The following is a 16,341-nucleotide window of genomic DNA, read 5'->3' as shown; positions in this document are numbered from 1 at the left end:
CTTGTGCCTCAGCCTGTGCTGTTCCTCCTTGTTTTGAGCACAGTGTAGATTCATGGAATATGCTGACATAGCTGCTTTGACCCAGTAAATGCCATCCTCAGTTTTCACCTGTTGAAAGGACAGAATCAGTCAGACTGGGAGTGTTAAGGGGGATGATGAGCAAAAAAAATTGGAAGTCCTACTTTCAATCTTACCCACTAATGGTAGACGTTTTAGGAAAGGGAGTCAGCAGCAAGTTTTGCACTTAAATGAAATAACATCAACAGAAGTGGATAGGGGTTTGGGAAGTGGATTTAATAGGTGTGTCTAGATTTGGCTAAGAATGAAAAGAACATTTTCTTTCCACTGGTTGCTGGCTAATAAAAGCAAAGGGGTGGAATACATCCAACTTGCAAAACTTGAATACAGTTACTGCTATCTGCAAATGGGTGCCCCTCCCCGCTCATGTGAGCTACACAGGCAAAAGAGAATGACACATGTGCTGTTTCCTTTTCCAGTTGTAAAGGGGTCAGGAGCCAGGCAAGGAGAGCCCGAACAAGAGGAGCATTTTCCTGGGTTCTTCCAGCTGTTCTGTTCAATCCCGCCGTCAGTTCTGAGCAGGGAAGAGGGACTGTCAACACAAATAAGGCATTTTTCAAAGGCGTAAATTATGAGTTCCCAAAACAATGCGACATCTCAGCCACGTGAGTACCCTTACCTCCCTCCCCCCTTACACTAAGAGTGGATTTATCAGTCTGCCGCTTAAGGAAAAGATTGTCTAATGCATTTCATATGGGGGGAAAAAAGAAAAAAAGGAATGCCTGATACTAATCCTGAAGGAAAAAAAGTCCTGAAGAAGCTGTTTTCTTTCTTAATTCTTTGTGTTTGTGTGTGTGCGTGTGTGAGGGAAGGAGTGTAACAGGCTCTGCAAACTCTGGCTCCCGAACTGGACCAAGCAAAGTTAGTAACGTTTCCGCCTAAAGCCCGGCTTAGAAAAGTTTCATTTGAATGTTTTTCCCTGCCCCCGCCTTCAGGAATGAAGTTAGAGAGCATTTTGGAAGCGTACTGACGCTTTTCTAAGATAGTAATGGTGCTGCCCAACTCGCGTTTAAACTGTCTGTGTGTAACATGAGACCCACGCCACAAACTGACAGTCTATATTTAAAGCCACAATGTGTTTCTGCTCCTAGAAATTTAGAAACATGGGCTTAAGGACAAGCAAAACGGTTTTGCAGCAAGAGAGGGTACAGGAGGGCAAGTTTGCATAACTATGCATATTTCAGTAAATTTTAAAAGAGAGAATTTGGCCCGAACAGTCAAGTGAGCACAGAGGCTCAGCTGCAGTATGGTAGTGTTCATTTTGGGACAGTATTAAAAAGAAGGGTGAAGGAAAGGGGGTGGATTATTATTTGAGAAGCTGCAAAAAACTCTTGAGGTTTTGGTACTGCAATATATCTCTTTTTTTCTTATGGTTTTAGTGTGATCTTATTTTAATTCAAGAAAGTACTTTTATTTTTAATAAATAAACTGCGCATAGCAGAATTGTTTATCATACCATGGTATCAGTAATGAAGGCAGAAAGTACAGACAGCACTGCTGGGAGCAGTCTCCAGTTCAGGGTTTGATCCAGATACTGCTGTAAGGATATTTGTTCTGTATGGTTGTAGACACTGAGAATGTTTCCCAAGCTTTGAATGGGGCAGGCTGATCCAGCAGAAAAGACACAGCAAGCAGAATTTCTGGAATCCCAGCCAGCAATTTCTAGTTACCCTTTAGTCCTTTTTGCAGATTCTAACCAACAAGAAAGATGAGATGTTACCTTTATATTTTATTCTGCTTCATTCTGCAGTTTAGAATAGTATAGCCTGTTTTCTATTGCTTGTTTTCTGTTATAGCCAGGAGACATACAGACAGGCTAATTCAGCATTCTGAGAGCTTGGGTTTGGCAAAGCTTGTGCTATTGGTGCTCTCCAAGCATGTCCAGGAGGGTGGTCATGACTCACTGAGGTTCTGCTTGTGTATTGTGAAATATCAACAAGGGTCCAGACCAAATCTTGTCTATTTAGTGACAGGCTTGGCCAAGTGACACATCCAGGACCAGCTCTATAATCCTGAATATGTTACAAACAACTTCCCTGGCAGACCCAGTCTGTCAGACCCCACAGAAGGCCCTAGGAGGAAACTGGATGAGGAATTAGTGCCCCATGGGGCCTTTTATCTGCTCATAAAAAAGAAGATGCACCAGGTTCTCTGGGGGCTTTTTTTGTCCAAAATGTGGACAGGAATTTTCAACCTGAACTATTTTAAGATCATATGATTCTGTCCATGAAATAGTCACTTTTTTGTTTGTTTGTTTGTTTGTTGATTGGTTTGGTTTAATTAGATGGATCAAATTTATAGATTAGGAATAAAAGAGGGAAGTCTAATAACACCATATTTCTGTATAATGCAAGTTTGGTGCATTGATAAAGGTTGAGGTTTTGAGGGAAAGTCTTTGGGAAAAGTGTCTTATTTCCTAGTAAAATTCCTGCTAGTTTTGCAAGAAACAAGACAAGAAACAATTGAAAGTTCAGTGTATTGACAGGCACTGAGCAGCATGGACAGCAGATGTTTGCCAGAGAGGCAGAATAATTGGGAAACCAAATTTGCTTCATAGCCACAGTGAAAATCTTTGAGATGGTTGTGAAAATGCATAAAAAATCATCAAAAAACCTTTGAGTATGCTGAACATATTAATTCCTTGCTGAATACCTGCAGGTGAGACAACAGAGCACCTGCCAACTGATGTAAACTAAACAGTGTTAAGTTACCTAATTGCTCATGTACTTTGCTTATCTCCTTGTCTTCACCCACAGCTGATAAGGAATTTTTATTCATCCTATAAATGCAGAATGATCCTGTCAACCCAGGGGGGAGCATGCGCTGTTTCAGATTTTAAATATTCAGCTCTGTGAATGCTGTAAAACTATTCTGTTTCCATAGGGCATGCCCCACCCTCTCACCTTGGGCACTTCCCATGCCCAGCTCAGATATCCACTCTGTACACATAACAGAGCTGAGGGAGACAGCAGTTCTGTGATGCATTTGATTCCTGCTCAGATGTACAAGCAGTAGCTGCCTGACTTAACTAGGAAACCTGAGGAATTCCACAGGTTTGGCAATCTCAATTCAGCTGACAGCTTTGCCCTCTTCCTTTTAGACTGCAGTGACCCTATTTTGAGGCAGTGGGACAGCTCAAATGAGGTGAAGGGTTAGGACAAGAAACGTCACCAAGTCAAAGATTCAACCTGGGGACGCAGTGATCTGTGCAAAGCCATCTTTATGGGTCAAAGGTGTTCACCCCTTTGGAGAAGGTGCTCTGCAATTTACAGTATTTCATCTGTACCCAGCAGGCTGGGAAGGTTTATCTGGGCTCTCTTATACTCCAAATGCCAGCTGTCAAAGGAATTAGTGGTTAAGGAGAGCAGTTTGTGGAGGCTTCTCTTCCTCATCACCCATCAACAGATCAGGTCCTCCTCCTGAAGGGACAGGGAAGCAATGTGATGTGTGCAAGGCAGAAGAATTGACCCAAAAGGAAACCAAGAAGCAAGGCTGGTCCTCAGGCCATGCCCCAGACGCAGAGGGAGGACGAGGGTGAGGAAGAGGGTGAAGCAAAGCCAGGTTCTTGAAGTGTAAGCACTCCCTCTGCATTGCCAGCTGTCCTCCAGCAGTAACCAGGCACTGCCCTGCTTAGGGGAGCAGAGTCTGGTGCTGCCTCTGTTCCACAAGCAGGAGGTCTTGGCTCCATCACCCCAAGCTTCTCCACCTGCCCCATCGAGAATTAGAGCTTCTGGCAGAATGACTCACGTGTGTGTGTGGGCTGTGCCCTCACAGAGGCTGACACTTTGCAAAGGTGGCCTCAGATAATGGCAGAGTGGCTTCTGGCTGTTCTGAGAACAGCTTTGCCACATCCTTAACTCATAATGAAATATAGTTTGGGGCTGCAAACTGGTTTTTTATATGTTCCTGGAGCAATACCAATTGCCTTTCCCACAGGGCCTGTGAAAAGCCTTGAATGAACCTTTTAGGTTTTTAATTATGTTATTCACACCTTGGCAATATATGTGATTTCACTGCCCTTAATCAGCAGAAGTGCTTGCCTGTGACAGTAAGTGATAAACAAAAACAGAAGCTATTGATTATGAAAATCTGGTCTTCACTGGTAACCCTGTGAGCATTTATACATGAGGAAACCTACAGATTATAATAACCTCTCATTTTCAGCACAGAAATCTCAAAACATATCCTACAAGCATTTATGTAAATTGAATGTCTCTGCTTGTGTGTTTGTTTCCCACCACTGTGCATATGAATTGGAAAATTTGGCTTTATACCCCAGGGGTCTCCTGACACCCTCATGGTCTGACATATTTATGTGAAAGTATGGAAACAGAAAGGCTCAGAATGCACCTGAAATTTCAGTAATTAACAGCAGAAATGTTGGCACACCACTGAGCTGGAGAGAATAGGGAGGATGTCAACCCAAATAGGAGTCTGCTGGTTTAAAATACACAATTTTCAGCATTGCTGGGCGTTGTTAAAAAAAAATACACAGTAGATGTTAAAGATTCAGGTTATGGCTAGTTCTGTGCTTAAGCCTGTTAATATTGGAGAATTATGCAGTGACTACATCTCACTGCTGATACTGCTGCACCTTTATTTCTAGGCTCTTGTGTAATATACCCTGTGTCCATCACTGTTCAAATGACTGAGTCCAATCAGCAAAGTCTTTTGTAAAACATGCTTTCAGGGCTGCATTCTCTAATGAAAGTCTGTTTGTGTGTGTGCTCTGTGCAGTGCCTGTCTCTATTGTTGGGGAGGGATTAGTATTCCTATAGCACAGAGAAATTCAAGCCAGCAGAGGGATCTGATTGTGCTAGGTGCTGTACAGTCACCTCTTCTTCAAAAGGCTGGTAAAGAGGAGAGATTACAGGTGGGAGAGAAATGACTGCTCTCCATGGACAATGCTGGTGAGGCAGCTTTTAGCTGGGAAAAGCTGAGGAGCTAGGAGCTGGTTTGATTCCAGTGGATTCACGGGGGCAACAGCTCTTTGCTTACCACTTCCTAATTTTGTAATGCACGCTCAGGAAAAAAAAGCATAGATCCAAAGTTATTTAGCAACTGGCCTGCTTGTTTCCCACAGAAAGACCAGAAAACTTTTGAAGACGGCATTTGGCATAAGTAGGAAGTTTGTTTACAATTTTTTGCTTCACATACAAGTTGTGATAGAAAATGCATGAAAAACCCAGATGCCACAGTGACATGACTACAGGAACACCTTAGGAGGGCAAGTATTCAAGCAGCAAACAATTTTGTTTTAGTTAGTTAATTTTCTAAGTCAGATGAATCTGACAGCATTACCCCAGTAATGAGTAGATGAAAAATTCACCAGCTGCTAAGCATTCTGAAAAACTACTTGGAGAATGGAGAAAAGTGTCACTTAGAGAAATCAGGCTTTGTTTTGCCAACAATTTATGAACACGAATGGAGGAAAGGCCTCTCTTCTCTGGATAATTTATTTGTAACTGATAACTGCATCAAGTACCAACACTGCAAAGCTATAACAACAGATATGGAGCTCATAATTGGAGGCTGAAATAAGATCTGGACTCCTCTGTTTCTCGAAGAGTCAGCACCATCTAATTCACACCAGATTCCTATCTCTGCTATGTTAGCATGGAAATCAAATGCACTGCCTGTGCTGTACTGCCCCCCTATTGCAGATGTACCTTGCACGTGTAGTTTCACCAACGAGACAGCTGGCTAAGTGATTTTCCTCTTAATTAATCATCTCATATGCAAAGGAGGCCAGTTCCTCATATCTTCTTCTCTTCTGACATATGTTTCACCACAGGGTTCTTCCTGATGAAGCAGAAAACTTCACTTAAAATCTCAATGGGTTAAACTTGTTCTGCTGCATTGGAGTTTTAAAGTGATTTTTCTTCCCTTTCCTCTGCCTCTCTTTTTCATCTTAAGAGGGGAAAAAATTCAGTTATTTCATGAGGGTCTCTACCTCTTTTTTCTCCAGATAAGCCCTGGAACAGAGTTAAGCTTTTTATCAGTAAGTTGCAGGGGGCTTTTGAACACACCCTGTGACAGTTCTTTGTTATTGTGAGTGATAAATGCCTATTTTACTGGGGACTACATGTTTAAAATATCTAGCTTTATGAGGCAGTCCACACCATAAAGAACATGTGTGACAAGGTCACAGCTATGCAGAATCAGACATCAAATCCTTACATATGTGTAGGTGGTAAAGTTGCAAACAGAGACTCTTTTAGTAACGCCAGGCCTAGAAAATGGGTTTGGATTCTATCTATACACACATATATACACACCCAGAGTGTATGTATGTACAATATACCCTATATGCATACATATACAAAGACACGTTTATACCCACCACTCTCTCCATATGGCTTTATTTGTTCAGGTTTATATTCTGTTTCTAGCTCATCTGTGCTGGGAGAATTGGGTGCTTTCTAGAAACACTGACCATATTAGTATATTCCTACCAAAATAAAAGTTATTCTTTTAAAAAACTACTCTCCTTTGGAAACAAAATACTCATTCAAGAATCAATTCAATCATATTACATAATTCTTTGTCCCCCCTCAAACAGCTGAGAGGATTAATTTATACTGGAAGAGATCTTACAGAACTGTTATTCCTGGTTGGCTTTTTTTGGTAGGCAAACTTTTCTGTTGTTCATCTCATTTTCTTTGAAAAGTTTTCTTACTAAGACAAAAGCAAGATGCTTCTTGTCTGCTAATTGGATGTTGCAAAAATTTCAGTCACTCAAGAAGGGATGAAAAAGCAGGTTTCATGGCTGACTTTAGATAAACCAAATAATCCTTAGGTGAGACAAATAGATCACAAATCACAAGTGATTAAAAAGTTACATGTATGAATGAGTAGAGGGAAAACATATTTCTAGTGGATTGTCAAGAATTACCATAAAAATGTAGTCATCCAAGAGTGTATTTTCAAAAATTCTGATGTTTAAAGTGACATGCTGGATTTCTATATTTTATTTCTATCTTCTAGAATATAGAAATTGAGATTTGTTGAATTCTGCTTTCAAGATTTTCTTAGCATTTATTAGGGCTAGAAGTTTACCACTTTATTATGAGACAGTCTATTCTTTTATTCCTGAAACTTTATTACCAGCACTCACGAGCTAGCTGAGGTTGCTCTTCTGTCCATGATTCATGCAAGTGTAATGAGCACAGTCCCAGTGCCATCCAACAAAGCAAGCAGGAAATTAAACCCTTGGTGCATCTGTGGCCTCTTTCACACCTGCTCTTTGATGTTGTCTAGTTCAGATATCCTCTGCACCTCCTAATCCTACCTGTCTGTCCCTTTCTTAGCCCACAAGTAAATGGTTGTATATGAACATACAGGACACACAGGTCCCAGCTGTTAAATGCCATTTCCCCCATTCTCTCAAGGACTTTCCACAGTGCTTCTAGTGGGGAGGGAGAAAAGAACAGGACAGGAAGACATAGATCTTTCCCTGTCACCATCTGGGTTGAGGCTTTATTTCCTTTGAGAGTTGCCCTCTCTTCCACTCTCCCTCTTCTCTACTGATTTCTCTTAGCTCTCTCATTTTCACAGCTTGCTATGAAACAACACTTCCCCTCTCCAGATCTTTCCTGTCATCACATAGCAATTTTTATTTACAACTTGGATATGCTTTTTACATTCTGAATCGCACGATTGGGAGAGGTGATTATTGTCTGTTCCCCTTAAATTTCTATAATTATGTCAATGGCCTTTGATTTTTGGACTCCGTTGCATAAAAATCCAGTTTTCCCCACACTGAACTCACAGAGATTTTTGTTATTTTAAATAAGCTATGTTACCAGTTACTAATGGCAATTAAGCCCTTGGTGGAAAGAAGAGCTATACACAGAATTAGGCTGTATCTCTTTCTACAGAAAACCCTGCATAAAGTGTTGAGTACACCAGGAAACAAATCTGCAGTTGAGAACCAAGTTCCAGCTTCCCCTTTGCTTTGGGAAAAAAGGGTTTTTCACTCTTTTGCAGAACCACTCAGTGTGTCTGAACACTCTGACACTTTTCCTTTTACTCAGCCTATCCCTGCTCCGGTCATGAGGAGTGAACAACTTCTGCTAACATCTCCAAAGCCAAGAACACCACCAGACCAGGGAGAAGAAGGCCACATTGGCTGGGGCTTTGAGCAATGTGGTCTAGTGGAAGATGTCACTGACTGTGGGATGTGATTGGAATCAGATGGTCTTTAAGGCGCCTTCCGACCCAACCCTTTCCATGATTATATGATTCAAAGGGTGCTCAGTAAGTCCTTCTTGTAGAGGCTGTGTCCACCTAATGTGAAGAAATGAATTTTTTTGAAGCCTTGCTGATTGCCTTTGGCACTTTACCATTTCCCACTAAGAGCTGTCTACTCCTCATACCTATAACTCAACCAATAGGTTGTGACTGGACCCATGAACATCCTTTAAAAAGTGAGAAATACCCTTCTATCTTACCTTTTTTATAACTTGAATGGATCTGGCTCCTCAAAACACCTCTTCCCAAGTTAACCATCCCACACCCTGACCCAAGAACCCAGATCTGATTTGTACTTGCTGTACAGGGGACAATTCAAAATTACTACAAATCCAAGCCATTACCACAAGGGTAGTGACACGGGGTGACTTAGCATGGTGAGAGATGGAAAAGACAGTGTTGTACAGCCCCCAAAAGAAGCTGGTTTTTCATACCCTTGATTATTTGAGTCTTTCCTCTGTTTCCACCTCTCCAATTAATGTCTTCTTCCTGTTCATCATTAATAACAAGCTTTCCACTCACATCTTTGCCATTTCCTCTTGACAAAATAGAGTCTTCTTCATTGCAAAAGTGTATCCTTTTTATTTTGCTTAGTCTGTAAATTTCTCAGGACAGAATGATCTCTCCCTCCATCTCCTTTCTAAACAAGAATCACCAAATAATTGTTTGACACTTTGGTGCTCATGTGGCAGTGACCACATCTGTCTTCCAAAGTTACCTCATCAGGCTGCTGATTCTGGATAGGGATTTCAGCCTCCTGAAGCATGAAGATAAAATGCAAAAAACAACCTTAGGTATGACATCAACTGGTAATGCATATCAAGCTGGAAGGACTTTAGGGGTTTCTCCTTGAAAATGTTTTTCCCCTAAACACATTTATTTGTATTCTCTGAGATAGTCTGTAGACTGCAGAGATCAGAGAGAGCTGGAAATCCAGCAGGGTTTTTAAGTGCATTAAAGGTACTGTGTTTCAAAGCCACATGCCTGAACATTTAAGCACCACGGAAGAAATGAAGTAGCAGGTGGTAAAACATGTAAACATGATTGTTCTAATCTTAACACTTTTCAATTTAAGTCAAAGCTTAACTGTGCAACAAAGAGCCAAAAGAAAGGATGCTGGGTGCACATGCAGACACACACGAGAGCATAAATCCCAAGGACACCAGCCAGCTTTGGGTTTTCCCTTTCAGCCATTTCTGATCTTGTAAGTCATTTAGAGTAACAAGGATGCCTATTTACCAGACTTATGTGGAACCTGACAATTCTAAGCATGGAGTGCTTCTTGGGAGATTTGAATACAGAAATGTAATACCCTGCTGCACTTCTTTTTTGCTGAGGTAAAGAATATAAAATACCATCCACGATAGAACAGTGGCATATTGTAAATGTCTGCATATTGTGAATATATAGAGAGAGACAGTCTATAATGTTCCTCACTTAGCAACTGAGACATTATAGAAATATTTTCAGGTGCTTTCACAGATTCAAAATGAGACGAAATGAGAGTATTTTTCTTTTTGTTACTCCTAAAGAAATGAGAAAATATTAACAAGTGGTGTCAGCCAGATCTAACCCCTTTCCATAAGTTCTGGTGCGTGTTTTCTGTACAGCTCTAGCTGTAAGTAGAAAACTTCATCACCTGAGATCACCTGAGGTCCTGGCCTGTAAACAAATAGTCTACTATTTCTGTGTTCTTCCCATTTCTGCAGGGTTTCTTGGGAAATGCCTTACTTATTGCAAGCTGCCATTGCAGTGCTGAAATCAGTGTAGTTGAGATTCTTGTACCCTGGAACTTGAGATTGCTCAAATTGATTTTGTTGGACTTTGTATCAGAATTTGCTGATTTCAGATCTTAAGTTTTTAATACTAGTCTGCTTCAAATGTCTTGGTGTAGCTCACAGCAGCCTTGTCTACCATCACCACAGATTTTAATGAAGGCAAAGTGATTTATCAATGGTAACTAGAACTCGTGTAGGAAACACTATTAAAGACTGGGGGTAGTGGGGAGCAAATAAAGATAAACTGATACTATATGCTCCCAACTAAAACTTCCCACTGATTCGAGGTTCTTACACTTTAAGAAAAGATGTCTGTGGCTCCTGAGCTCTTTCCCCCTGTGGATTAATGATCCATAAGGGACTCTTTGTACCAAGGAGGAGTAAATCACCCCTCCTGCTTTTGGCAGGCAGGAATATAACTGGGGAAATAAATGCTTTTACATTTCTCTGAACTTTGCTGTTGCTCCTGGGTAAAAGATTTTCCCTTCTGGAATCCATTAAAATCTGTGAATCTCAGACAAAGACTCTTCCTCCTCCTCCCACGTTCTGTGTGAGATGCTTAATCTCTGCATCCTGGGGACATAACCATTTGTGAGCTGGAAACAGAGCGTGAGCTGAGCCCTTCTGCTCTCGAGGTACCTCCTCCGGCTTCCTTTGCTTGCCATGAATGAAACCTTTCATTTCCACAGCCTCTGACTTATGTCAGAAGGTTCATGAGTGACTGGAGCAACAATGGGGTGACAAAGAGGTACGGAACTCTGTAAAAGGTGGCATTGCTAAATAAATAAAAATCAGCTTTAAACAGGGGAGAAAGCAAGGTGAGGTACAGCTGCATGACACTGTTTAAAAAAAAATGCAGCCTGGACTTTTCCTCCCTATTCCTCTCCACAAAATGCATTTCCCTTAAGGAAAATGTCATGCCTTCTTTCCCAGGCTGCTACAAGCCTTCCCCAGACAGGAAACATATCCTGTGTCCTGTTTTCTCCAGAGTCCAGTGGCAGAGCAGACAGGAGCATAACTTCCACACTGCTGCTCCCACTGTGCTGTTTTTAAGGCACCTGAGTACCAAATCTCTGGATGAATCTTCCCCTCTCTCAATCGTGGTGCAGCCCCAGGGTCTTGCAGAGCTGGCAGCTGCTGAAGATGGCCAGGGGGAGAAATACAAGCTCCTCCCTTTGGAGGTCTGGATGGCTATTTTTGTCAGATAGGAAACTGCAGCAGTCATTGGGGGAGATGTGGGAGGGGGGAAAGCACATGTTCTGTAATTGAAGATTGTGTCTGTGGTTTCCAGAAGAGAGGAATTTTCCTCATGGAATGAGAAAAAACGACTTGGAAACTGTAACAGGCAGCACATGCCATTTTCCACCCAAGTGATTTCCTTCACAGCTCACACCTGAGAAGAAGCTGGGGATGAACCCTCCCCAGTCATGCCCTGCTGCCTGCAGCACAGAGCAAGGTCCAGGACTTGTGGGTGGCTGAGGGAAGTTCACCAGGGAAATACACATAAATGTGGGTGTTCAGCTTTGCAATTGATTCTGTTTTCCTCTACTTGGCACTTTAGGGCAGCAGCTTGCTGTCTGTGGACATGACCATCCATATCCCTTAGAGGATAATTTCCTCCCACTCCCCCCTCCACTGAAAATATCCTTGGTGAGAGGAGATGTAGGAAGAATTACAAACTCCATCCCTTAACAGACACAAAGCCATGACATGTCAGCTGTGGCCGAAGGTCATATGTCTCTCCAGACTCCCAGGGCCACACACATCTGTCTTTTTCATTCCCCAATCTTGCTGGGATATTTCCAATCCATCTTCTAGCTGATGGGATTTGGTACAGGTTTTCCCTGTCCTTTGTTTCACTGCCAGTGCACAATGAAGTGGTGCTGTAGCATGACCAGAGCTACCTGTGTGTCTCCCTCACAGGGAGGTTACACCAGCATTAAAGAAATTGTCTCCTGTTAGGTTACACCAGCATTAAGGAAAAGAGGCTTCCTTTCCCAGGGACAATGCCACCTCTTCCCTTCTGCTACAGAATCCATGACAAGTGATGGCCAGTGTGGGTTTGATCTTGATGGTGCTGGGTTTTCTTGACTCACCAGGACTTAAAAGCTTTTTCATCTCTGCCCGTGGAAGTGCTGCACTGAGCATAGAGCTGATGGGCTGTTTTACCCTCTAGAGCCAGTAGCAGATGCTTAATGGAGAGTTAAAGCACAGGCCAACCGTCAAGGGATCTGAGGAATGGGAAAGTTTTGAGCCAGAATTAGTAATTCAGTGTTTAAATGGTTGCCTTGGGGTATAAGAGCTCTTGCATTTACCAGAGTTTCTCATATGAAATACTTTAACCTCCTGCTCACATCCAGGCTCGGCACTTGGCGGGACTGGGCCTTGTCTGCCGCTCTTTTTGAGTGAAGTCTTTTCACTTGTACTTAAAAGAATTCAACCTTTGAATCTCAGCATTACTGAATGCACAGCTGGTGGCAGGGAGCAGGGAGCTCCTCTGTCCAGTTCTCCCAGGCAACTCCAGTGCCTCCAGGTGCGTGTGGCCATGACTTTATCACTTTGTCCCCTCCATCTGTGCAGCAGCTGCCCACCCCAGCAATGATAAAGGCTTTGTCTGAAGCCAGCTCTGCAACCCAGCACAGCACAGAGGTGCTGGTAAACCCAACCCCTGTCTTGGAGTGCAGCCAGGGTGGGGAACATCTCTGCCACCCCTTCTTCCCTCCTCATTAAGAGGACCTCCTACTTCTCAGGAAGAAATATCCAGTGTAAGGTCTTAAAGCCAGACTGCTGTGTATGACCCTTCCTTAAAAAGCATCTCCTAGGGAGCACTTCTTGCTGACCTTCTCCTAAAGGGACTCTTGAGAGCAAAGAAGCTAGAATAGAATGACAGTCCTTAGAGCTTCTGCCTGTGTGTTTAACACTCATGGGTGTAGCAGGGGAACAGGGAAAGACTACCATGTCTCATAAAAGGAGCCTAGTGGATTTAGAAAGACAGATATTCAGGTCTTGTGGAAGAAGGAATTAAATTTGACAGAGAAGCCCTGTAAAGCTGGGGCCTGTGGCCTGTTTATCTACTTCTTTAAGTTTTCTGTTTCATCTGTACAGACAGAACCAAAATAAAAATGCAAAAAGGAAGTGGGCTTTACTCCTCTCTTGTAACAGATATATACTTGTGTCCAAGCCTTGCCATGGCATGAAGTACAGCACAGCTCCCCCTGAAATAAACTGCAGCTCACACATATCTCAGGGTGGAACTTGGCTCTTAAACAAAATTTAATGGGAGTCTGCTCTGGCTGAACTCTACTTATGACTTCATATTTTCCAGGGCTGTACTACTGCTGTTGGCTTGTTCATTTTTCTTTCCTTTATTTTTTTTTTCATTCTCTTTATACTAATAGATGTTTCAGTGGGATAACTTGACCTTATGAGACTGTTCCAAGGCATACTTCTCTAGAGGCAGTGGTAAATTGTTTTGAGATATTATGAAAGTGCTTTGAGAAATTTGCAGACTGTCTCATGACTGCTTGAGAGGGCAGACTTTTGCAACCTGTTAGGCAGCATCAACCGGTGAATTAAACTGGGAAGCTGGAAAGCAAAGAAGGTGGACAAAGGCTATACATTATATTTCTGTCTTGTTTCTATCATAATTCTCATACTCACAAAATGTTGTTTTCAAAGCTTTCACCATCGGCCCAACTGAGCAGGTGGAATTTGTGAGAGAACCGATTTCCAAGGAAGCAGAAGCAGTTGTGCAGTGAGAGCTCCTGACAGTCCCACCTTGTATGTGAACCACTTGGTGTTTCACTGGATGTGCTGAGAAAGTGCCCTGCCTGGAGCCAGCAGGGCGAGCAGTGAGTGCTGCTGCTGCTTGGCCACAGAGCCCCATCGCTGCCTGTGGAGGAGCAGCAGCCCTGAGGGAAGGATGGCACAGGGTAAGAGCTCTCCCCAAGGGGCCTGGTTTGACAGCTGAGAGAGGGGCCCATCTTCTTAGTGCATTCCAATATAGTCTTACATAGGAAATACCAAGCCAAACTTTTTCCATGGCCTTCTAGAGCTACTGTAGTTCAAAGGAGTCACTGGGCTCTGAATGTCTGGAGTTCTCTGCTCTGCTCAGAGCACTCTAGAAAACAAGCCTCCAGCTTTTAGCAGTTGCTTTTCTCTTTATGCTTTTCTTCTGTGGAACTTGTTTTTCCTGCATGTAGATTTATGATATATTTCAACCACTCAAAAGACCATTCCTGCTTTTTCTCTCTGTCTGCACCTAGCAAACTTTAAAGTATCAGCTGACAGTCAGACTACAGACTGACTTGGATCAACTTGCCAGTAAGTAAATAGCCCTCTAAGGAAACAGTAAATATGAGTAAATAAATAAATATTAAATGGGGGAAGGAGCTTTCCTTTTGGTGAGCTGTTTTTCTGCTTGGAAGGAAAATGTTTAGGAACAAGAATGCCCTTTGCTGCAGGAATGTAGCAGCCAGCTCAAATCACAACAATTCACTGTCAGCTTTCCTGCATGGATATTTCGTACACTTTGGAGCAGCCCAAAGGCTTTACAGTAAGTGAAAAATATGTTGATCAGAGACATACCATAGCAAGCATTTGTTGCTATTGAAAACTACTAGATCATATTTCTTTGCTTAATGACACACATTAATTCTTCATTTAAATTTCCAGGGCTGTCCAAGCTGAATTTGGCTTTAAAGGTTTAAAATACCATCCAAAGTATAAAAATGTAGCATTCTGACCAAAATAAAGGAACTGCAAAAAAATCTCAGCCATGTTCCTTTGTTTTTTTCCTTTGCTGTTTAAACCACTAAGGATGTCATCTACAAGCTTTGAAATGGTTTCAAAAACATGGCATTTTTTAAATTGGTGACCAGAATATGAATATTATCCAAGTACCCACTGCTACTTCTGTTTTCAGTCCAGTTTCCTAATGAAATGAGTCTTATGTGTTCCTGCTGTCTATCTGTCTGCCTAATCATCTGTTCATCCATCTGCCAGTTCTCATCAAGAACTTTTGGGTCCACTGACCGGTCTCAACCAGATTTGAAAGAGAAACAAGAACCTCAGAAATTATTATAATTTTCCAGGTTGCATGAAAGTCAGCACTGTCTACAGAGAGTGATTCATGTGAACAGTAACACAAAAAGTACTCCTTATTAGGAGATTAAACTAAATGAAGTTCTTTTCTACTTAAGGATGTAGCAGCATCAAGGTGTGGCATGATTAGTTTCCTTCCATAAACGTAGCTTTTATTTAAGAGGCAAAACGCAGAGGATAAGACCCCATTTAAGCACCTACAGGAGATATCAAGCCCTTCTGACCAGGGCATGTTGAAAGCTCTGCAAAAAAATGGGTCTCACTACCTCAGAGCAAAGTTAAGCCCTCAGCACAAGCTTTGGAAAGGGATGGTTAAGCAGTGCTAACAATAGTGTTTGGGATTTATTTTCCTTAATTATAGACTCTAGGAAGCTGGGCTTCTTTAAGCTATTTTCAGTTTGCTTATTGGCTGATAGGAAGGAAATTCCCACACCATACTCCAGGATTCACCATACTGTGTGGAGGCTGAATAGATCTTGCAATAAGGCATGTCAGAACAGAACAGAACAGAGCAGAGCAGAACAGAACAGAACAGAATAGCCCCAGCTGGGAGAGACACCCAGCCATCATCTCGGCCAGCTGCCTATTGGTCTCCTCCTGCAGCACCTATGGAGACAGCTGAGATCACACAGACTCCTTTCCAGCAGTCAAACATCTCCTCAGGCTGGTTATTAGCCTCCCAACTGTATGCTCCTTGACATTTGTGTTGCATTAGGAGAAAGGAACATTAGCAATAAACTGTTAATGAATTTCACAACAATATAAGACTGTGCTGAAAAACATTCAGTATATGGCTTCAGTGCAGGTCTTTTCATGCTTAGCTCTGTTAATGTGTTCAATATGCTATTTTTCAAATAATGCCAAAGAGTTGTCCAAAAATAATACAAAAATTATCCTTTTTCCTTTTTTTCCCAACAATTATTGCACAATCTGTCTAGAATTTCTGAGATGAATGATAGATGGTAAAGAAGTTTTGCTTAAAGTCATGAACTCTGTTCAGACAGCTTGAACTGATACGTAAATGCTTTTCAGATAATAATGTGGCCTTTGTCTTTAGAGCAAATATACAAAAGAAACCTGCATATTCATTGAAGAAACCTTGGGAAATAAGAAATGTTGTTGCCCTGAG

At 42.1% G+C, this 16,341-nt stretch overlaps 1 protein-coding gene across 1 annotated transcript in view; it reads left to right on the top strand.

Annotated features, from left to right (window-relative positions):
• The first annotated feature begins 435 nt into the window (after window positions 1-435).
• GYPC (glycophorin C (Gerbich blood group)) overlaps window positions 436-16,341 on the top strand; it is a 33,800-nt gene continuing 17,894 nt past the window's right edge. Inside the window, exon 1 of the mRNA XM_063400821.1 lies at window positions 436-683. Coding sequence (XP_063256891.1) covers window positions 650-683 — 34 coding nt within the window. The 5' untranslated portion in view covers window positions 436-649. The remainder of the gene's footprint in view (window positions 684-16,341) is intronic.

Source organism: Prinia subflava, chromosome 6 (genome assembly GCF_021018805.1).
Source record: "Prinia subflava isolate CZ2003 ecotype Zambia chromosome 6, Cam_Psub_1.2, whole genome shotgun sequence".
Classification (NCBI taxonomy): Eukaryota; Metazoa; Chordata; class Aves; order Passeriformes; family Cisticolidae; genus Prinia; species Prinia subflava.
The sequence above is the reverse complement of the archived record's forward strand: the minus strand, read 5'-3'. Positions and strand labels throughout refer to the sequence as shown.